The sequence below is a fragment of the Protopterus annectens genome, chromosome 8.part1, assembly GCF_019279795.1.
Source record: "Protopterus annectens isolate FY-2018-M chromosome 8.part1, PAN1.0, whole genome shotgun sequence".
In the NCBI taxonomy this organism is placed as follows: Eukaryota; Metazoa; Chordata; order Ceratodontiformes; family Protopteridae; genus Protopterus; species Protopterus annectens.
In genome coordinates this window covers 141,039,563-141,064,177 of record NC_056742.1, presented here as the reverse complement: position 1 = coordinate 141,064,177, position 24,615 = coordinate 141,039,563, and the positions used below count along the sequence as shown (strand labels likewise).

At 35.7% G+C, this 24,615-nt stretch overlaps 1 protein-coding gene across 2 annotated transcripts in view; it reads left to right on the top strand.

Annotated features, from left to right (window-relative positions):
* PLCG2 (phospholipase C gamma 2) overlaps positions 1-24,615 on the top strand; it is a 1,878,649-nt gene that overhangs the window by 1,713,329 nt on the left and 140,705 nt on the right. For both annotated transcript variants that reach the window (XM_044081788.1, XM_044081789.1), the window contains exon 31: positions 2,075-2,242. In XM_044081788.1, the coding sequence (XP_043937723.1) occupies positions 2,075-2,242 (168 nt within the window). The remainder of the gene's footprint in view (positions 1-2,074; positions 2,243-24,615) is intronic.

Genomic DNA, 24,615 nt, shown 5'->3' with positions numbered 1-24,615 from the left:
TACTTACTTGTGTATATTTATTAATTTTATCTACCTGTTTATTCACAATATATTTATGTTCAAGTTATCAACAAATTGTTTACATTTTTTGAGGAGTATTTTCAAAGAGTGTTTTTGATGAATGTTTTTATACTCTCATACATTTGACAGTTTATATATAAAGTTTTATAATGGAACACAATAGTTATATTATATTTTAATTTATTAAATGATTATTTTGCACTTTGCATTTTTCACTCTGACCTGGAAGTTATATAAGAATCTTTCTTTTGTAGACACTCTAGGTTCTGAAGAAGTCTGTGCTGAATGGCACATGACAAAAGCACTAAACCTAGAGTCCTTTCATTTTATTTTTTGAATGTAGTGAACATTAAGTAGTTTAGTTTTATTAAGCATTGCCAAGTGAAGAAGAAGACATTGTGGAATTCTTTCAGACATATCACTATACTTCATTTTAGTTTACTGATCTCTGAGTTGGTATATATAATTAGCAGGGGTGTGATGCAGGGGGCTTACCCCTGCAAAAACATATTTTTCATTTTTTTTTTTTCTTCGATTTTTGGTTTATTCAAGCTTTTTAGATTGATGGGTTTTTTTCAGTGTTCTTTAAGCATTCGCTGTATATATATATATATATATATATATATATATATATATATATATATATAAAACCACTACTAAATACCAAACACTCACTCTACAGATGCCCAAAATCCTGAGACCAAACACTTGAAACACTACAGTACCGAAAAACCAAAACTGTGAAATTCAAACTACCGAAAGCTACACACAACATACACCACACACAGATACATACACACACCTTCCCCCAAAACACAAACACACAAATCTAACCTACAGACTGTGCCCCCTACTTAAATATTCTAACTCCAAGGTCGCACTACCCAGACAAACACATGAATACACCACCACACGCCTTCATCCCCCTTGCACACACACATCACACTCACAACACACACTTAACACACTAAACCTCTAACCAACACAGTTAAACAGAAATACTTACCTGCCCTTCCACCATACTGCAACACCAGAAGCGTGAATTTCAAACTCTCGATAGTCGGGATTTTGACATTCGTGCTTCTGGTATTTCGGTAGTTTGGGGTTTCGGCTATATGGTCTCAAGTTTGAAATTCAGTATTTCAAACTTTCGAGATTGTGTACTGTTCCCATACATACATACATACATATATATATATATATATATATATGTATATATATATATATATATATATATATATATATATATATATATATACATATGTACACAACAAAAAGAAAAGTGCAGTCACACTTTTTGAAGCTCTCTCTCCATCTTACTGATGTGTGCTAACCTTATTGCTGCCCTTAATCTTATCCCAGCACATTAACTTATGAAAACCCCTTTCCCTAAGAGTATTCAGACAAATTTGATGTAAAGTGATTGTGAAGGCTAGGGTTAAGAGATCAAAAAAAAGCAGTTATGTTTCTTTTTTTTATCACCGGAATTTCAATATTCCTTTTCTTTTTAAAGTGATAGCATTTATATGTTGTGCTTCGATCGTTATGCATTTTGATGAAGTGTTGTATATTCATTGAGACATAAAGGCTGGCATTTAACTTTATATAAAGGGATGGTGCATCATGTAAACACTGTCTGCAGCTTTGTTTAGCTTCATGAGTCCTGCCCATCACATGTTAGATATGCCATGGTGTCTATTTTCTAGTTTTTTTTTGTTGTTGTTGTTTTGTTTTTTTAATCAGTAATAGTTAATATAGATATTTACTGAACTACTAGAAAAAAACAGATTTAATTCGGTATTAAATATTTCATCTTTTTAAAAGTAATTTGAGGTTTTCAGTATACTAACAGTTGGCGTGGAGGCTTGCTGTGGGCATCTGAGGCAGACAGAGGCTTTGAAAATCATTTTTTGTCATACCAGTTTGTAATGATTTGCCACACAGAGGGTCAAGCCCAGGAAAACATTTTCCAGTACAGTGCTTACCACACATGGCCTGTGCAGCAAGTTCAGTTTTTATTTTGTCTTTTTACAAGTGTATTTTTTTCTTTCAGGTGACAATGGTCTTAACCCAGTGTGGCCTTTACCAGCAGAGCAAATGATGTTTCACATTCGAGATTCTACATTAGCTTTTTTGCGTTTTACAGTGTATGAAGAGGACATGTTTAGTGATCCCAACTTCTTGGCTCAGGCCACATTCCCTATTAAAGGAATAAAACCAGGTAATGTTTTAGCTCTGTGTAGATCAAAATGTAACAAATAAGTAATTCATTTTTCATAACTTGATATCTACAGTGGGCTTTCTTATAATACATTTTATTTTCATTAATGGGAAGGTAGGGCTATAATTTATATGTAGCAAAACTGTAACTTCAATATGCTGGAGGGATAGATTCCTGTTCAAGAAAAACAAACACTCCTGGATCCAAAATCCAATGAAATCTCCACAAAAAACGAAAAAAGCAGCACACACTGGATGAGAAATAAATTTTACTGGATTCTGGTACCTCGGCCTTCGCCTTCACATGGAATAATGTTGTAAAATACAAACCAGTATAAATACACATTCAATCATACCAATTAAATAATTAATCAATCAAATACTTCACCAGTTAAAGAGATACATATACATATAAATAAACTCATGTATAAATGTTCTACAAAAAATAAATATTATTTAATATATTATGATTCTAAATTCATACCATTGGGAAATAATGTTCCAAAATTTATAATAAACCTGGATTCCATATTCAATAATTTGTTCTGAAAATTAATATTACTTTCCCCTATTCCCCATGGTTTTGCCAAAATGCTGAATTTGAAACCAGAATGATCCCCCCCCATGAAAATGGTGGAAGTGGCACGCAACTGGACTATCAAGTCTGCTATTCCTAATATCCCCCAGATGTTCCAAAATTCTTAACTTAACCCTGCGTTTTGTTTGCCCTATATACCATTTTGGTTCTATACAATTACAACCTATGATATATATCACCCCTGAAGAATTACAATCAAAATGATCTAAAGCATGGTATGTCACCCCATTAATGTTATGACCGTCTAGATTAATAATTTTGTCACAGATTTTACATTTCTAACATGCAAACGAGCCTGCATTAAAGGCCCTATCCTTTTTACCCTTACTTCTGACTAATTCCTTTAAATTTTTACATCTTGTATGAGAGAAAACGATGTTGTGTGGAACAATGTTCCCTAAAAATTCATCACTTGTTATGACTGGCCAAATATTCAGAACAATTTTCTTCAAAAATGAAGAAAAGGGAGAGAATTTGTTTACAAAAAATATTTTATCCATCAAATTAGGAACTTCTTCCTTAAACAAAATTGAATTGTTCACAGTTCCCTTCCTAATTCTAAATACCTTTCCCTGTTCTTTCAAATTTAACATTTCTTCCACTCTGGTTCTATTTGAATAAACTATGTTCCTGGAATAGCCTCTATTCATCAATTTACTACAAATGATGTCAAATTCCCTGTGTACATTTATATTCTCAGATGTATTTAAAGCAATACGTTTAAATTTGCCAAAAGGCAAAGACTTAATTAAAGAATGACTATGCATGCTGTTTGCATGCAAAAAATTATTAACAGCTGTCTTTTTATGAAATGGTTTATGTTCAATTGTGCCCCTTGTGCTAATATAAAAATGTACATCCAAGAAATCAATATTTTTAACATTAGTCCGGTACGTAAAATCTAGTCCAAATGTATTCGATTTTAAACCCTTAATGAATTCGTCAAATTCTAATGGACTACCCCTGCACAAAAACAAAAGATCATCTATGAATCTCTTGTAAATTAAAACTTTGTTTTGAAAAAACTTTGCTGTATAAATGAATAAATTCTCAAAAAAACCCATAAACAGAATGGCATAAGATGGTGCAAAACTGGCACCCATTGCCGTTCCCTCTTTTTGTAAGTAGTATTTTTTGTTAAATTCAAACACATTATGAGTGAGACAAAATTCCACCAATAGGATGATAAAGTGGGTTTTTGGTCCCTCCCCCATAAAGAAATGGATAGCCTCTAAACCCCATCTCGTGGAAATGGATGTGTATAATGACACCACGTCCACACTGGCCCAATAATAATTGTCATGCCAAATCTTTCCTCTGAAGCTATCACACACTTCTTTCGTATTCTTTACATGGGAAGGAATTCTTACTAAATATTCTTTTAGTATCGAATCCAAAAATATACCCACATTCTGTAAAAAAGCCCCTTTTCCCGAGACTATTGGACGTCCTGGTGGATTGGTTAAATCCTTATGTATTTTCGGCAAAATAAAAAATCTGGCATCATTAGGATTTTTTACATATAGTTTTTTAACATCATTTTGTGAAAAGAAACCAAGCCTTTCACCTTGTGCTAATAACTCCAACAGTTTGTCATTGAACTCAACAATAGGATTCATAGATAACAACATATAAACCCCAGTATTTGAAAGTAATTCAAAAGCTGTGGAATTATATCTATTTCTATCAAGAACCACCCAATTGCCACCTTTGTCCGACTGCAAAAATACATATTTGTCACTCATTTCTCTGAGCTTACATAATGCTTGCCATTCATCTTTGTTTAAATTATAACATTTTTTATGTTTCTTGAATGAAAAATATTCATCCTTAACTTGCTTACATAAAGCCTTCTCAAAAAACTAATGCAGGAATTGTTTTAACAGGGTTAAAATTACTAACATATGGGACCTTGGGAATGGTAAGTTTACCATACCCTGTGTTATATTCAAACCCTCTGTTGTTCATGTTAACATTTTGTTCAGTACACTCAACATCATCATAAATGTCAAATAATTCATTTTCATGGATAGAAATGTCCATTAAAGAACTATCCAAAAGTGAATCATTCACAACATCAGAAATATCATCACTATTAATATTACAACCTATGTCTGATACCTGTCTGTGAAAATGAACTTTAAGATACAATTTTCTGCAAAGGCCTTAACCTCCAGCAGCACCTCCGCTAGTGTAGGAATATATGTAGGAATGAATTTTGTACCCATATGTAAAACATTCACCATGCTTTCTGTTAACACACAATCTGAAAGATTGATAATATTCAAACGGTCACAACTAGAAATAGGACTAACATCATTGCAGGAAACATTATGTGTAAGTGAAATACTTGGTCTCAAAACAACAGACCTGCTTCTCAAAAGTCCATTAATATCTTTTGCTCCCTCTCTGCTGGAAACGCCGATTCCGACCTTTTCTCTGGGTTGACCCCTCGTTGGAAGAAGCTCCAGAATTTAAAGTCTCATTGGAAAGACCTTCCGTGCTAATATTTTCAAATGAAACACTTTTTTACTTGAACTTGCTTCAATCGAAGAAGAAGATGTATCCCTAGCGTTTCTTTCGTTTCGCGCTCTAGATCTGTTGTTGCTCCAGGAAGATCTGCCACGCCCCTTCTTAAGGTTGTATTGCCAAGAGAAAATTTTGCCGGTAGAATAGTCATTTTGGTCTCTCATAAATTTCCTTTTCTTGCGTAGAATAACCTGTTGCTCTATTTTGGTGACTTTAGATTTAATAGTCAACATATTTTGCTCGCAAACTGAATCGGAATGTTTTGTGACAAGCTCTTCCTGCATAGACATAATTTCAGAGCGTAATTTCTCAAGTGCTCTTACATTACGTTTCACCAATATTTTCAGCCAACCCAACGTACACTTAAGAGAAACATCCTTCCACTCTTCAAACAAATCGGCGTCTTCATCCGCAAAATCATACGCTGGTAAACGGTCTACCCTGAGACCTCTAGGGGTAATATTAGAGTCAATATACTTCTCGAGCAATTTGATGTCATAAAATATTGTTGCTTCTTTTACCATTAAATTCTCCAGCTCCTCAAACCGAGCTGAAGCTTCATCCGAACGTTGTAGCCACGGGTCAGAGGAAGCCAACTTGCTTTCCCTGTCTCTCCACACTGCAGAGTATCTGCAGAACAAATTATTGAATATGGAATCCAGGTTTATTATAAATTTTGGAACATTATTTCCCAATGGTATGAATTTAGAATCATAATATATTAAATAATATTTATTTTTTGTAGAACATTTATACATGAGTTTATTTATATGTATATGTATCTCTTTAACTGGTGAAGTATTTGATTGATTAATTATTTAATTGGTATGATTGAATGTGTATTTATACTGGTTTGTATTTTACAACATTATTCCATGTGAAGGCGAAGGCCGAGGTACCAGAATCCAGTAAAATTTATTTCTCATCCAGTGTGTGCTGCTTTTTTCGTTTTTTGTGGAGATTTCATTGGATTTTGGATCCAGGAGTGTTTGTTTTTCTTGATCAAAATGAGTGTCAATGGAGCAGCTAGAACACCTGGGACTGTTCACAGATCTGCAACCAGTTTGGATTTCTCTGCAGTGTGGAGAGACAGGGAAAGCAAGTTGGCTTCCTCTGACCCGTGGCTACAACGTTCGGATGAAGCTTCAGCTCGGTTTGAGGAGCTGGAGAATTTAATGGTAAAAGAAGCAACAATATTTTATGACATCAAATTGCTCGAGAAGTATATTGACTCTAATATTACCCCTAGAGGTCTCAGGGTAGACCGTTTACCAGCGTATGATTTTGCGGATGAAGACGCCGATTTGTTTGAAGAGTGGAAGGATGTTTCTCTTAAGTGTACGTTGGGTTGGCTGAAAATATTGGTGAAACGTAATGTAAGAGCACTTGAGAAATTACGCTCTGAAATTATGTCTATGCAGGAAGAGCTTGTCACAAAACATTCCGATTCAGTTTGCGAGCAAAATATGTTGACTATTAAATCTAAAGTCACCAAAATAGAGCAACAGGTTATTCTACGCAAGAAAAGGAAATTTATGAGAGACCAAAATGACTATTCTACCGGCAAAATTTTCTCTTGGCAATACAACCTTAAGAAGGGGCGTGGCAGATCTTCCTGGAGCAACAACAGATCTAGAGCGCGAAACGAAAGAAACGCTAGGGATACATCTTCTTCTTCAATTGAAGCAAGTTCAAGTAAAAAAAGTGTTTCATTTGAAAATATTAGCACGGAAGGTCTTTCCAATGAGACTTTAAATTCTGGCGCTTCTTCCAACGAGGGGTCAACCCAGAGAAAAGGTCGGAATCGGCGTTTCCAGCAGAGAGGGAGCAAAAGATATTAATGGACTTTTGAGAAGCAGGTCTGTTGTTTTGAGACCAAGTATTTCACTTACACATAGTGTTTCCTGCAATGATGTTAGTCCTATTTCTAGTTGTGACCGTTTGAATATTATCAATCTTTCAGATTGTGTGTTAACAGAAAGCATGGTGAATGTTTTACATATGGGTACAAAATTCATTCCTACATATATTCCTACACTAGCGGAGGTGCTGCTGGAGGTTAAGGCCTTTTGCAGAAAATTGTATCTTAAAGTTCATTTTCACAGACAGGTATCAGACATAGGTTGTAATATTAATAGTGATGATATTTCTGATGTTGTGAATGATTCACTTTTGGATAGTTCTTTAATGGACATTTCTATCCATGAAAATGAATTATTTGACATTTATGATGATGTTGAGTGTACTGAACAAAATGTTAACATGAACAACAGAGGGTTTGAATATAACACAGGGTATGGTAAACTTACCATTCCCAAGGTCCCATATGTTAGTAATTTTAACCCTGTTAAAAACAATTCCTGCATTAGTTTTTTTGAGAAGGCTTTATGTAAGCAAGTTAAGGATGAATATTTTTCATTCAAGAAACATAAAAAATGTTATAATTTAAACAAAGATGAATGGCAAGCATTATGTAAGCTCAGAGAAATGAGTGACAAATATGTATTTTTGCAGTCGGACAAAGGTGGCAATTGGGTGGTTCTTGATAGAAATAGATATAATTCCACAGCTTTTGAATTACTTTCAAATACTGGGGTTTATATGTTGTTATCTATGAATCCTATTGTTGAGTTCAATGACAAACTGTTGGAGTTATTAGAAAAAGGTGAAAGGCTTGGTTTCTTTTCACAAAATGATGTTAAAAAACTATATGTAAAAAATCCTAATGATGCCAGATTTTTTATTTTGCCGAAAATACATAAGGATTTAACCAATCCACCAGGACGTCCAATAGTCTCGGGAAAAGGGGCTTTTTTACAGAATGTGGGTATATTTTTGGATTCGATACTAAAAGAATATTTAGTAAGAATTCCTTCCCATGTAAAGAATACGAAAGAAGTGTGTGATAGCTTCAGAGGAAAGATTTGGCATGACAATTATTATTGGGCCAGTGTGGACGTGGTGTCATTATACACATCCATTTCCACGAGATGGGGTTTAGAGGCTATCCATTTCTTTATGGGGGAGGGACCAAAAACCCACTTTATCATCCTATTGGTGGAATTTTGTCTCACTCATAATGTGTTTGAATTTAACAAAAAATACTACTTACAAAAAGAGGGAACGGCAATGGGTGCCAGTTTTGCACCATCTTATGCCATTCTGTTTATGGGTTTTTTTGAGAATTTATTCATTTATACAGCAAAGTTTTTTCAAAACAAAGTTTTAATTTACAAGAGATTCATAGATGATCTTTTGTTTTTGTGCAGGGGTAGTCCATTAGAATTTGACAAATTCATTAAGGGTTTAAAATCGAATACATTTGGACTAGATTTTACGTACCGGACTAATGTTAAAAATATTAATTTCTTGGATGTACATTTTTATATTAGCACAAGGGGCACAATTGAACATAAACCATTTCATAAAAAGACAGCTGTTAATAATTTTTTGCATGCAAACAGCATGCATAGTCATTCTTTAATTAAGTCTTTGCCTTTTGGCGAATTTAAACGTATTGCTTTAAATACATCTGAGAATATAAATGTACACAGGGAATTTGACATCATTTGTAGTAAATTGATGAATAGAGGCTATTCCAGGAACATAGTTTATTCAAATAGAACCAGAGTGGAAGAAATGTTAAATTTGAAGGAACAGGGAAAGGTATTTAGAATTAGGAAGGGAACCGTGAACAATTCAATTTTGTTTAAGGAAGAAGTTCCTAATTTGATGGATAAAATATTTTTTGTAAACAAATTCTCTCCCTTTTCTTCATTTTTGAAGAAAATTGTTCTGAATATTTGGCCAGTCATAACAAGTGATGAATTTTTAGGGAACATTGTTCCACACAACATCGTTTTCTCTCATACAAGATGTAAAAATTTAAAGGAATTAGTCAGAAGTAAGGGTAAAAAGGAAAGGGCCTTTAATGCAGGCTCGTTTGCATGTAAGGAATGTAAAATCTGTGACAAAATTATTAATTTAGACGGTCATAACATTAATGGGGTGACATACCATGCTTTAGATCATTTTGATTGTAATTCTTCAGGGGTGATATATATCATAGGTTGTAATTGTATAGAACCAAAATGGTATATAGGGCAAACAAAACGCAGGGTTAAGTTAAGAATTTTGGAACATCTGGGGGATATTAGGAATAGCAGACTTGATAGTCCAGTTGCGTGCCACTTCCACCATTTTCATGGGGGGGATCATTCTGGTTTCAAATTCAGCATTTTGGCAAAACCATGGGGAATAGGGGAAAGTAATATTAATTTTCAGAACAAATTATTGAATATGGAATCCAGGTTTATTATAAATTTTGGAACATTATTTCTCAATGGTATGAATTTAGAATCATAATATATTAAATAATATTTATTTTTTGTAGAACATTTATACATGAGTTTATTTATATGTATATGTATCTCTTTAACTGGTGAAGTATTTGATTGATTAATTATTTAATTGGTATGATTGAATGTGTATTTATACTGGTTTGTATTTTACAACATTATTCCATGTGAAGGCGAAGGCCGAGGTACCAGAATCCAGTAAAATTTATTTCTCATCCAGTGTGTGCTGCTTTTTTCGTTTTTTGTGGGGATAGATTCCTGTCCCAGAGACTTCCCATACTCTGGAACAAATTACCTATATATGTCAAACAGAGCTCCTCATTAGCACTCTTCAAGAAAAATCTTGATGACTGGATGGGTAATAGGAAATTCACCCCGGGGATCACTTCTGTGGTTCTGCTTGACAGGGGCACAGGAAAATAATTTTCTTGGGTGGCAAAAGCCAGGGTACAGTTTTGGCTAGGCTTGTATAGGCCCTAGGACCAATACCCTAGTACCTACCTATGAACCTATGAACCTAAGACTGTTTACGTCACACTAGAGTACATGTTAATTTAACTAAACAAGCAGTTTAATTTAATTTAGTTATCATTTATTAAGTAAAACATACTAGATGCCAGTGTGGATTTTAACTGGAGACGTAAGAGTTCGGTGTTCTTTAACATGATCTGTTCATATTCACACAGATTGTGAGGAGACTGTCTGAGAATCAAACTTATGTCTTTAGGCTGTTATTTGTTTGCTTCTTACTGGTTTAAATTCAGACCATGTGGCACTTGTCTTCTGTATTCAAATAAGATGATGCGACTTGGGTGTTCAAGATGTTTATTTCACACAAACACATCAGGATGGATGACTGGAACATAAAACTTAAATGAACTAACTAACTGAATGACTGCTACACACGTACATGCTTTCACTCCAGCTTCTCACACAAAATGGCACTCTGCTTGCTTGTGCTCAATATTTATATGCACATGCCCATGAACTACAGCAGCTTTAAAGGTACAACTGTGATCTACATCCTCCCTCTTTGGTAATTTTGTAATGCACATGAAAAATGACAGTCAGATAGACATGCAAATTATATAAACACAAACAACAACAATCATGTCTTGGTTGCCATATATCTATTAGGTCTTGAAATACGACCTGACCTTGTTATATACGACAGCGCAGTGGTGCAGTGGTAACGTTGTTGCCTCACAGCAAGTGCCTTCTGTGTGGACTCTGCATGACCTCCCTGCATTTATATGGGTTTTCTCTGGGTACTCCAGTTTCCTCCCATGTTGCAAAGACATGCATCTGGAGTGTTTCTCCCCAGGCCTCCGCTGAAAATTGGCTTCAGTCCAAGTCGGACTTTCCTGGTAAACAAATGTTAAATAGATAAATAAATATAATAATCAGTACTGGATTTAGTAACAGGAACAGTCCCTTGGGAATGCTTTTCATTAGGAACTTCAGGGATACTTTCTAGAACAGGACCAGAAGATGAAATGTTCACTGGAACATTTGATAATATGCTCTGAGAATTTGAGTCTTCATTACAGACAAGATGGTGTAACACTGGTTCGGACACTGGCAATAAATGTTTCTGATTCTGCCTAAATTCCAGCCCTTGTGACTCAATGTGTACGTTCTCGGTTCCTCACATAGATGTTTCACAAGTCCTCCTTGATCAAAACCTTTTGCTGTCTGCATTCCCTCTATATCTCCTTCTTTTAATGGATTGAGAGGTTTGCTGGTTTTGTCATAATGGAATTTCTGTAACAAACACTTTTTCATGAGTTGGGCTTTTACTGCTTTGTTGTTTTTAGCACTTGGAATCACTAAAGTCCTTCTGATTGGTAGTGCAGTTCTGGTTGTCTCTAAGTAGGTGAACCAAGAAGATTATCACAAGGAACGCTTCTGAGATTAAGCAAATTGAGAAAAATATCAAATTTGTCTCATTTGGATTTCTCCAACAACTGTTTTGCACTTTGAACTGCACACTCAGCCAAGCCATTGGATTGTGGATACTCAGGACTACTAGTAACATGAACAAAGTTCCATGTCTCAGCAAATCTCTTGAACTGCTGACTTGTAAACTGTGCACCATTGTCAAAATCGACTTTATGCGGACTACCATGGACAGAAACATGTCTCTTCAATTTCGTAATAACAGTACTGGAAGTTAAGTCAGAAAGAAGGTCAGTCTCGAACCAATCTGAGTAAGAGTCTACAATTACCAAATGATGTTGACCATTCCTTTCAAAAATATCTGTGGCTACTGTCGACCAAGGTAGTTCAGGAATCTGGTTTAGCTGAAGTGGTTCTTTTTGTTGGTGCGGTTTAGTACTTTTACAAATGGAACAAGTTGAGATTTCCTTCTCATTATCTTTTGACATAGAAGGCCAAAATACTCGTCCTCTCACCCTTCTTTTGTTAGAATCAGTTCTCGGGTGACCTCAGTGCAAGATTTTAATGTACTGTTGTTGCAAGGATTTTGGAAATACCACTTTTGACCATTCATGACGATACCATCTTCCATCAAAATCTCATCTCTATAAGGAAAATACTGCTGCATGTCTAGTGGTAAAAAAGATTGTTTTGTAGGCCATCCTTGACTGATAAAAGGGTTCAGCTTCGGGAGAATTGGATCTGAAGCTATGTGAATTCCGAACTCATCAAGATGTGTGGAAGAAAAATTTCTGATTTCCACGATTTTAAAATCAGCTTTCTCATTGTCATGCTGTTCAGTGGCTCATCTGAGTGATTGGGATAAAGTATTAGCAAGATAAAGAAGTTTTCCTTTTGTGTAAACAATATTGAAATTGTATTTTTGAAATTTTAACATCATGCGTTGCAATCTAGCAGGAGATGTGTGCATTGGTTTTCTCAAAATAGTAACCAGAGGGTGTTGGCCAGTCTCAATCTGGATAGGTTGACAATAAATATAATCAATGAACTTTGAACAAGAAAACACTATTGCCAAAAGCTCTTTTTCAGTTTGTGCATTTTGCATCTCAGTTTGGGTTAGACTTCTGGATGCATAGGCTACTAGTCTGCCCTCTTGAAGTATGACTGCATGAAGACCAAATTTTGAAGAATCACAGGAAAGAGTTACTGGTTTGTGAACATCATAATATCTCAAAGTGGGTGGACTGGCAATTTTCTGTCTGTTTCGAGACATCATATGCTCTTTGGTGTTGTTCCAACCAGGACCAAGTTTCATTTTTGTGTGTCAGCTCTCCTAGCGGTGCTGAAAGTTCATTCAAATCTTGAATGAATTTGCCTAAATAGTTGACCATGCCAAGAAAACATTGTAAAGATGTGGTATTGTCAGGAGCTGGCATCTCTAGAATTGCATCTTGTTTGGAAGGCTCTGGTTATAAGCCTGAAGTGGTAAACAAATGCCCCCCACATAAGTAACATATTTTAGCCTGAACTTGCATTTCTGAGGATTCAGTTTAAGGTTCACCTCATGAGCACGATCTATAAATTTCCTGAGATTTCTATCATGTTCGAGTTCACCATTGCCTCCCACAAGAATATCATCCACTATAATACCACAGGGGTAGCCTGAAAATATTTTCTCCATCGCACATTGGAAGACTTCAGATTTTATCCCAAATGGGATTCTCAAAAATCTGTACCTTCCAAATGGTGTACTAAAAGTGGTTAGCAAGGTAGAGTTTCAATCAAGCAAAATCTGCCAAAATGAACTTTTTGCATCTAGGACAGAAAAAACAGTGAGATTTGGCATGAGAACAGTGACTTCTTCAACTGTTCACATCAGATAATGAGGTTGTTTAAGTGGTTTGTTCAAATCTCATGGATCAATGGGTCTATATTATAACATCGAAGTTGCAAAACTTCGAATGTTATAATATTGAACCCACTACAGCGAAGGATGAAAATAGCGAAGCTCCTGAACATCGAATTCTTACCTAGGGCAAGATTTTGGTGGGCCGTTCCATGGCTTTGCTATTTCCTCCACTGTGGTGCGATAGTTACAGACCTTAGGGTTAGGGTGCGGGTTAAGGTAAGTGGATAAGTAGGAATGTATGTATGGTTTAGTGTAGGGTTAGAAGTAGGGTTTTGTTAAGTGCATGTGTGTGCTTTAATTAGTTTGTGTATAGTTTCTTAGGGTAAGTGTGCGATAGTTACGGACCTTAGGGTTAGGGTGTGGGTTAAGGTTAGTGGCCAGATAGGAATGTGTGTACGGTTTAGTTTAGGGTTAGAGGTAGGGTTTTGTTACGTGCATGTGTGTGTATTAATTTGTTTGTGTATAGTTTTGTAGGGTAAGTGTGCGATAGTTACAGACCTTAGGGTTAGGGTGAGGGTTAAGGTTAGTGGACAGATAGGAATGTATGTACGGTTTAGTGTAGGGTTAGAAGTAGGGTTTTGTTAAGTGTAATTGTGTGGTTTATTTATTTTGGTGTGCTTGTGTTGTGTGTATGTTTCTTGGAACAGCAAATTTTTCCCTCTGGGAAAAAATTTGCTAATCTGAGTATTCGATGTTATCATATTTCGAAATTCCAAGTTCGAGCTTATGGTGTTCGATATTTTGGAATTTTTAATATATGATATAGACCCGGATCGATACATATTCGAATGTCATATGAGCTTTTCTTATGCGCTACTACCATGGAAGATACCCATTCAGCTTGTTCTTCTTTTGGACAAATTACTCCTAAATTCACCATTTTGTCTAGCTCTTATTTTACTTTGCCCTGCATTGCTACTGGAACTTTCCATGCTGGTCTGAGAACTGTGCTTTTCTCCTGGTCTAATTTCATAAAGTACACAACTGGAAGTTTGCCAAGCTCATGTTTGAAAATATCAGCATATTCAGAAAAAATATTCTGTGTGAAACCTGTGAAACATATCAGCATATTCAGAACAAATATTCTGTGTGAAACCTGCATTGTCACTCATGCTCACATGGTGGACTTCTTTAGTAAATGAAATCATTCCCATTTTTAAACTATCTTTAAGGCCTAACAATGACTGCATGTGTCTTTTGACTATATAAAACTGCAAGTCATGGCTATTTCCAGGAGAATAGCATATAAGCACTACTGAGCCTTCAGTCTTAATCTCTTCACCACCATAAGCAACAAGCTTTGCACACTTTGCCAAATCAAGTTTTTCACCAGGTTTTACTTTAACAAACATTTCTGCTGACATAACATTGCACTTTGAACCAGTATCAACTTTGAACTCTACAGGTCTGTCATTAATCCAAACAGTACAAGATATTTCACTCTTTGCAAACAAATCTATTGCATTAACCTTTTTCTCAAGCACAGACACCATCGACATAAAAAGTAGGGTCTCAGCTTTCTATTTGATCAACTTGCTTCTTTGAGTGCTCTCTTTTAATAAAAGAATGTGTCTTTAAGCTTCCTGAAATGATTCCACATTTTACATTTGTGGCATTGTTGGCCAAAAGCTAAGCACTTTGTTTTTGCCTTGTTTTGCAAGTCAGTTATATATGCTGCAAAAGTTTCACCAGGCTTTTGATCTCTTGTGTAAAATATGTGCATTTCCATTGTAATATTAATTTCAGGGTTGCACATTTCTCTAACTTTACATTTTAAGCACTCAAGGTCTTCCCGTGTTTCAGCATGTACCACAATATGGCAGTCTTCCCCCTCCCCTGCAAACACAGCAGGTGCACACACAATGAACTTTCTATCTAAATGGCTTCTGAACCAATTAGATTAAGCAGAATAAATGCTTTTTAATGTGTGTCTTTACCAGAAAAAGCAACCTGTATGAAAATATCATATTCTTGCTCAAACACTGTCCAATTTTCTTCAATATTGTTATCAAACACAAGCAGACTAGGTCTGCAAAATCCCTCTGCCATGCCAAATAAGTTTCAAACGCACACCAGGTACTTGTAATAATATTCAACTGCACAACAGGCTCTTTGAAATAACTGTACTATTTGAAAAGACTGTGCTATAATACTGCACACACTGCCAACACTTTGCACATTTTGTACATTTTGAATAGCTTTAATTAATACTTTTTTTACAACATTTTATGCAATTTGGATACTGCATCAAATGTTTTCATAAATATTTTGAGTACTTTTATCAATATGTCACAGTTTTAAACATTTTGTTTATTCAGTAATTTGTTTTGAGCATTTTGAATGTTTCATTTTATATTCATAGAGTAAAAAAATCATATAAATGAGTTGAAGTACCTGGAAATATTTTCTGACCAGTTTGCGAGTCATTTGAGCTACTCCTGTCTATTCCACCATAACTGATTGTGCACCTCATGGTTTTGACTTTGCATCCCACTTCTGACACCATGTTGCTCATCTTGTATATTCAAATAAGAGGCTTGTGTGTTTGTTTAAGTTGTTTATTTCAAACAAACATATCAGGATGGATGACTAGAACATAAAACTTATATGAACTAACTAACTGACTGCTACACACATACATGCTTTCACTCCTGCTTCTCACACAAAATGACACTGTGCTTCCATGTGCTCAGTACTTATATACATGTGCCCATGAAGTACAGTGGCTTTAAAGGTACAACACACACACTGTGATCTACACCATGCTACCACATAGCATGGGCCACACAAATATATGTTCTCTCTTAACTAACTGCACCAATTAGAGACTGCTTTGAAAGTGCTGTAGCTTATATAAGCAATAGGATTTGATGGAGCATGCATTATGCAAATATTATTGCACTCCCAGAAACATGGTGTTATGTGAGTCCTAAGGGTAAGTGGCTTGCAAGTCTCTGAAAGTAAAGTAAAGCAAAGTAACATTTGTACACTGCATATGACTGAATGCCTTATTGGGTCTACAAAATAGGCTGTATTTTTGAGGAAAATTAATGTTTATAATACAAACTTTCAAATAAAGCTATCTACTTAATATTGTATTTTGATATAAAATAGTCCTCTCCCAATGGTTTCACCTGACCCTTCAAGCATCATGGACATTGATTACAGACCTATAACTCTGGAAGTTCATTTATGATATATAACACTTTGATTCTAACTGAAACAGTTTGCCCTACAAAATACAGCAAGACCATCCTTGTCTGTTCTAAAGTTCAGTTTCTGGAGAATACCTCACAAGCACTCCCAGTTAATATTACTACTTCCAAATATATATTTGTTTCTTATTACATGTTTTTTTTCCTTCTTCTAGCACTTTTTACAAAAATTCTGGACTTTCAGCAACATAGTTAAGACTTCATCTCCATTATTCCAAGAGTTTCATATTTTAAACTAAACTGAAACTTAATTACTGCATGTCTTCAGGACAGAGCCTAAACCTGGTACTTACTGTGTATGTTGCAATTTTTATACAAGTTTGCAGAAATCGTGTTTCTGTTGTTTTAAGCGAAATTTTAAAAATAAGTGTTTGTTACAGGATATTTAAAAAAGCTAGGACTCTATATTTTCTTTAGACTCTTTATAGTTGAGTAGTCATCTCTAATGGGATTCATTTTGATAGATCAAAACTACTTTCACCAAGGGCAAAAACTTGGAAAATGTTTCACCAAAAAGCACTTTTGGTGAAATTTGGAGTAAATCTTTTTTGCAGAGCAGCAAGCACCCCTGCACCTGCCATATTTCATGGAAATGGCAATCACCTAACCTGCCACTGACAGATTGACACTATCCCCTCCAATGTTGGCAGTGTTATTAGTGGCAGTGGGTAACTGGCTCCCTAGGTTCATTGCAGAAAGGACTAGGTACTTAGGTAGATCAGACCTGGGGTGGTAGATGTGGAGGGGGGTTCTTTTAACAAGAAAAAACATATTTGCAATTTGTATGGAAAATGCCACTGAAAAAAATGAATAATTTCACTAGAGTCACTATTTAGCTGCTGACAGTGAAGAAATTAGGCACCTTAGTGTCATTGTAAAATGTTATTGATTTATTTGTTGAATGCAGTACAGTGGGTAGATCATGAAATGTCATTTGCACTATGCTGAAGAAGGAGGTCAGGCAGCCATTGCCCTAACATTAAAACTGTATGCTTCATGAATCTAGCACACCTCAAACGTATGTCCAAAGACATCTTCAAGGGAAGAGGGTAAGGAGAACTTAGTTTGACTACCTAGTGAGTGGACAGAAACTGTTATATAGTACTGTAAAATAAGACAACACCTACAATTGGTGCTTCACCAGGACTGCTTTTCTATTCTTTCTGAAGTTTTAGTGACTCATATTTTGTGTAAGTGAGGAGGCTTGAGAGAGAGAGAATCAGGCTAACTATTCTAAATGGTTTGGCATTTTAATGAGAATCACATCAAACTGATGTATGTCTTGTGTGACAAAATAGTAATTTCAAGTTTTGCCACAGCTCACTGACTAATTTGTTAGAGATGATGTTTATTTAGATCTATTGAAAAGCAGACTAAAGTATATAAACTTGGAATGAGTCAGTAACTGGTGATACGCAAGGTATTAAAGACAACTGACCAAGAGAAACCTCCAGCAGAGCATTACTTGTACAACCTGCTGACAAGTCAGAACAAAGCCAGGTGAAATGCTGATACATAATAAATGTATATTTTAAAGCAAGAAGCTTGTACTGAATAAAATCTAATGCACATATTCCAAAAATACAATAAATAGGCATTATTTATTGATGAGCATCACAAGTTTTATTAATATAAAACAGGAACTTGTAAGACATTTGAAATGAGTCAGTAATATGGCTTCCCTGTAAAGTGTGATAATTAGTACACTGGTATGAAAACTGCCACTTGAGGAGTCTACATGTCCTAACTTCACTGTGAGCCTCAAAAGTGGGCATCATGATACAGATACATAATAATAATATTTAAATCATAGTCTCTGCTTTTAGCATCTTCTTAATCCCATTGTTACTGTCCAGTTTGCAGAGTGTACCCAAACTACTATCTTTGGCTGCTTTTCCTCCTTGTATATGAATTACTATATCTCCAGAATACTTTCATATCTTCTGAAATTTTGTTTCTGACATATTAAACCATCCTTAGACTGGGCTGCTAACCCCCAAAGGCAAAGGAGCAACTGCATCTTGAGTGTTAAAGGAAAAATATTTTAATGACACTTTTATGCTACAACATATAAAAAGAATGTATTATTTTAACATGTGCTGACTAGGTGTTTACCACTGAACTCATGTTATAAGTGTCCCTTTCTAGGGGCTGCTAAAGAGCACAGTCTAATTAAGTGACTTTCTTACAGTCACACAGCAGGCATATGAAGGTGGAAGGATTATTCAAACCCTAGACCTTGGACACACGAAACAACTCAGTAACAGATCAGAGCTTTAAGCCTGCATGTTAACTGCAGAAAAATAAATCTTCTAAGTATTGTTTTAGGCCTGAAGTCTCAACATTATATATTTTGTTTTAACAGATTTTTTATATTGTTACTCTGAAGGAAACTGAAAGTGGTGGTTTTGTTTGTAGCTGGCTTTTTTACCAAACGTCTGTCAAATTCAACAAGTTCATTTTAGCCTGAATTTGATTCCACCTACAAATAACAATAGCTTGCATAAATTTGTCCAGATAGTACACCTAGATGATCAGTTTTGTATTACACATTGCATAAAAACAGTTAAGGAAAGCAGACAGTCAACTCTCATATACACTCATATCTGTCCAAACATGTAAGAGTATTTTTCTTTAACATTTAAATGACAGAAAATAATAGCTTTTCCTAAGAGGAGAGGGTATTAGTGTTGGTTCTCATTTCATAACATGTCAATGATATAATTCAGATGTGTGTACTGAGTTTGCCATCCTGAAAACATGACATAAGAATGTTTGTTGTGAGCTAGATCAAAACACAGAGCACCCAATTGGCTATAAGTGAACACTTTTGTCACATAGTGAGACAGGAGTATATCTTTGAAACCTTTTAAAACATTTAGCAAGTTTTTCAGAATATGTCATGACCCTCAGCTACAGTATGCACATACTGATTCCAAGTATAAAAATAAGTATACATGTTTGGCTAGGGTTCATACACAAGTTTCCTAGTACACATAGCCTTGCCTGACAAGATTGCTAATTGTATATTGGTGATGTCACCTAGAAGAGTGGTAGTGCTTATGCTAATGAGACTCATAATTAGCCCAGTGCATACCTCATTTGGGATACTTCTATAGTACAGAAGTACTACTTTTCATACTAGGCAAGTTACCCTAAGTAGAAGCATAAAGAATGCATTAGTTAGGTAGCAACATATACATAAGCATTTCAGTGGGGTGTGGGCAATCTGTGCAAGGGAAGCAGGGCAGTCTTTACCCTGTGCAAATTAGAGCTCCAGGTAAGTAGTAGTGAATGTGTGTGTATATGGCTGTTTATCAATATCCATGTTAGTAGGGTAAGGACAAGCTGTGAATCGGTTTGTGTCTATGCATGAATAGTGTGTCTGTCTATCTCTCTGTCACTGTGTGGGGGGCTATGTGCCTGTGTGCAGCCAGGTAAGACGTGTGCTACTTCACAGCATAGATTAATAGGGTGATCAACTGACTGCTGAAAAACTAGTCGTTTGAGGGACTCACAGTCATGTAAATTCTGCTTTTTATGTATTTTTATTTACCTATGTTAACCAGGATAGAACATTGATCTAGATGGACAATTTTCAGGCTCCGCCCAGGAAAAGTAAGTGCAAAAATAGTAGGAAAAGGTAGTTTACAGCACAAAAGGGGAGTACAAATGCAGTATTAAGCATAAAAAACATTTTAACAACATCATAGAAATCTGACATAGTGATAGTCTAATACAATATCCAACATGCAATAAACATTATAGCAGTGTAATAAAAGTCTGTCTAAAAAGTAAGAATTGCCTAATATCAAAGTATATACAACTCTATTTACAGAGTTGTTATGTGTTAACTTATGCTATAGTGACACATAGGATAAGGTAGATGGTGGAGGGTAGGTAGAACAGCAAGTGAAGTACAATAGAAGGAGGTGGATACTATGAAGGTGGGGAATTGAGATCATGCCTCTCAATCTCTTAGCACAAGAAATCTGGACAAAGCCCCAAAAAATGGGGGGGGGACAATGTCCTTAAAATAGAAACAGATTTTAAATATTGCTCTTACAAACTTAAAAAGTTACTAAAATAACATTATTTGCGTTGGCATGCATTTTTTTGCAGGATATGAAGTCTGAAACTCAAATGTGTATCATTATTTAGTGACTTCAGTCCTCACTGATTTGCCAGAAGTCTACAAATTTTATGAGGAGCAAACCACAAATGTAAGGCAAAAATCTGGACGGTCTGCAAAAATCTCTACATTTGAGAGGTATCATTGAGTTGAATGATAGCATGGAGGAAGGTACAGGACAGAAAGAGGAAAGCAAGAAAGGGGCTAATGCAACCTGGATATCTTAGCATTACGTTGTAAGGTGAATATAGGGAGGTAGGACAGATCGAGTACAATCCCATTACAAGGTAGAGGACAGAAAGAGAGAAAAGAATGAAAGAGGTTAATCTAACCTGAATATCTTAGCATTAAGTTTTAAGGTGAACATAGGGAGGTATGACAGAGTGAGCACAGTCCAATCACAAAGTTAAATAATGTCTTGTGTAGAAAAGCATTTACAAGCAGTTCTTGTGTGTAAAAAAATTCCTAAGCTGATATTTAAAACTGGGGAAAGAGGTGATTTTTCAGGATCACAGGGAGTAATTTCCACATTTAAGGTTCCAATACTTAAAAGTTGTGGTCAATGTAGTGCAGTCTTATAAGTGGAGTGGACAGAGAGAAAGAGAAATGATTGTAATTTATGATTGTAGGGTGTAGTTCTTTGAAAGAATCAGCTGCAGAACAAATGATGGCGCCTTTATTTTCTTCCCAATTAATGAAATGTTGCCCTTATAGGTATGAGTTTCACTGAGAATTACAAAATAGTGCAGCACTACAACTTAACCACAACTACTACAGGGGGAGATCTGCTCCTGCAGTATTTTCTATGAATTGCGGCTTTAATATTAATGCATTCTACTTAACTGCATATGAGTCTGACTTTGTGTTTGAAAGTACCAGCCATTTTTGTTAGATCATGAAACATCAGGAATATGCCCTTTCCCCACTGTAGTACAATTACAGAGTTGATATGTATTATTAGCAGGGGGGTGTTGGGTGCAGGAGTGTTTTCCCTCTGCAAAGGATGATTTTTTTTTCTGAACTTTAAACAGTTCGATTTCTTGAGGTTCAATGTTATCAGATTTTCTAAAAATGTCATAATTCCATACATACACACACATATATAAAACCTTTACTTTAGCTGTAACCACAGCAGTGTAAAGGTATGTTGTTGGCTACTTATGTTCAGAGTTAGTGTTACATAGCTCAGCCTGAGCAGAAATCATATACCATACAATGGAAACTGAATATAATACAAAATGTCAAATTGTATCAGTAAAGACGTATGGGCGGCCACGGTGGTGCAGTGGTTAGCATTGCCGCCTCACAGCAAGAGGTTCTCCGGTTCGATCCTCGGCTGGGGTGCCTTCTGTGCGGAGTCTGCATGTCCTCCCTGTGGTCGCGTGGGTTTCCTCCGGGTGCTCCGGTTTCCTCCCACATCCCAAAGACATGCTGCAGGTGGATTGGACACTCTAAATTGGCCCTAGGTGTGCGTGTGAGTGTGCCTTCTGTGGAAGGTTGGGCGCCGGGCTGGCAACTCGACACCGTAAAACTCCACTGCCATTCAATGTGCGGACAAGGTGATCCGCTGTGGCGACCCCTAACCGGGAAAAGCCGAAAGAAGAAGAAGAAGAAGATCAGTAAAGACGTATGAATTTCTGTATTTGGTGGCTTTGTATAGAAGGCAATATTTTAGTTTCTCACTGAGAATTCATTTTGAAAATTTCAGGAAGTCATACTTGAATATACAAGTATATAGTGTAACTAAGACTGTAAGTCTCTCCTTAAGGATTTAATGGTACTCTGTCTGTTGCTTCAGACTATGGAATTTGAGCCATGGCACGTTACATCTAAAAAAGAAAAATATTTTTTTTCTGGAGAAACAGGTAATTTTTATTTCTAATGCAATGACAACTCCATAAAAAATATATTTAGGATCAGTGCTGAATAGCTTACCCTGAGAAGTAATCATATACCCTATAATGCAAAATGTCCAACTAACAGTGGAAAGCACGTGAACCCTTACATTTGGTACCTACATAAAAAAAGCCATATGCCAATTATCCTTCAAGAGCAGAAAAATAAATTTTCAGGAAATTATAATTGGGCATTATGGCTTGAAATGCATCTAAGACTGCAGTTCTACCTTCAAGGTAGTTATTGCTTCAGACCAAGGAGTTTGAGCCATGTCATGTCACAACTGTTTTTTTTTTTTTTTTTTTGTGGAGAAGGAGGTATAATTTTATGTTATAATAAAAACACAGTAAAACTATATTCTGACATAAGCTGTATTCTTCTGCCCTAAGCAAAATTAATATATGCATACTGAGTGCAACTTCGCAGCCTGGCACATTCTGACTGTGTAAGTCTGCTCATGGAGCCTACTGAAACAGGTTTATATTTCTGCAACTGCTTAATATTTTTTAGTAAAATGTTTTGAAAGCTTATCTGAATATTTACTAATAAAGTGCAGTTTTATTCTGCTTTTATGTGCAGATTCAATAGAACAGCTGCTCTTTTGATTTCTGAGGACAATATCACAATTCCAAGTAATCCTTTTATAAGTATGTTGACATTTCTCCTTCTAACAGCATACTCATCATTTTACTGTGAAGGAGTCATACAAATTGACCATAAATGCAGTATGAGATGATCGTTCATACCGGCAGATTCCCTCAACTCATACATGGATGCATTGCTGCAGATAAAAAAGATCAATGCCTTTTAACTCTGATTAAAGTGACAGCAGTAGTCACTTTCACACATACCTTGCTTGCCCTACCTGCACCCCCACCAGAATACAGCCACTTTATATATATATCTGTGCTGATTGTGATAAAAGTGAAAGAGATTATCAGGACAAAAATGTATTCCAAGTTCTTACTGTCAAACACATATCCTTGCCCTGATACAGAATCCACACTGACTTCAGGAAGTATAAATCGCCATAAATTTATTCTGGTACCTCGGCCTTTCACCTTCAAGGAATAATTCAAGTATAAAATTCACCTACTTATATGTAACCAGGTACTTAAATATACAGATTGAATAATCTATATTGTAGGCTGTGACTGCACCAATATTTGTTGGTACATAGGACAAACTAACCAGGAAAGTTAAGGTGTGCATTTTGGAACACTTGGGGGACATCAGGAGAATTAAAATGGATAGTTCAATGGCTGCTCATTTTATATCCAAACATGATGGATCAGTGGAGGGTGGGCTGTTTTTTACTGTTTTGGCTTGACCAATGATTAACAGAAGGAATTTCAGAAGGGAATTGAACAAAATGGAATGCAGAATGATTTTAAATGATCATACTTTACATCCTAGGGGTATCAACTTGGATAGTATTATTACTTTATAGGCTATGTAATACTGTATAAAAGAACAAAATAAAAAATGTGTTTAAGGTTCTGTATGATAGTAGCACTTTAAATATTCTTCTGCATTCAAAGTTCTTAAAATATAATGAATTGGCAGGGAGCATTTTATTATATAGTTAATTGATGTAATTAAGTAATTATTCAATTTGTATGTTTTTAAGTATCTGGTTGTATATAAGGAGGTGAATTGTATACATGAATTATTCCTTGAAGGTGAAAGACTGAGGTACTAGAATACATTTATGATGATTTATACTTCCTGCAGTCAGTGTGGATTCTGTATCATTGTGAATCAAGTTGTGTTTCTTTATTATTCACTTTTTGGACTGTTGGTGTTTCTTGCACATATTCTTGCCCCCCTGACAAGCC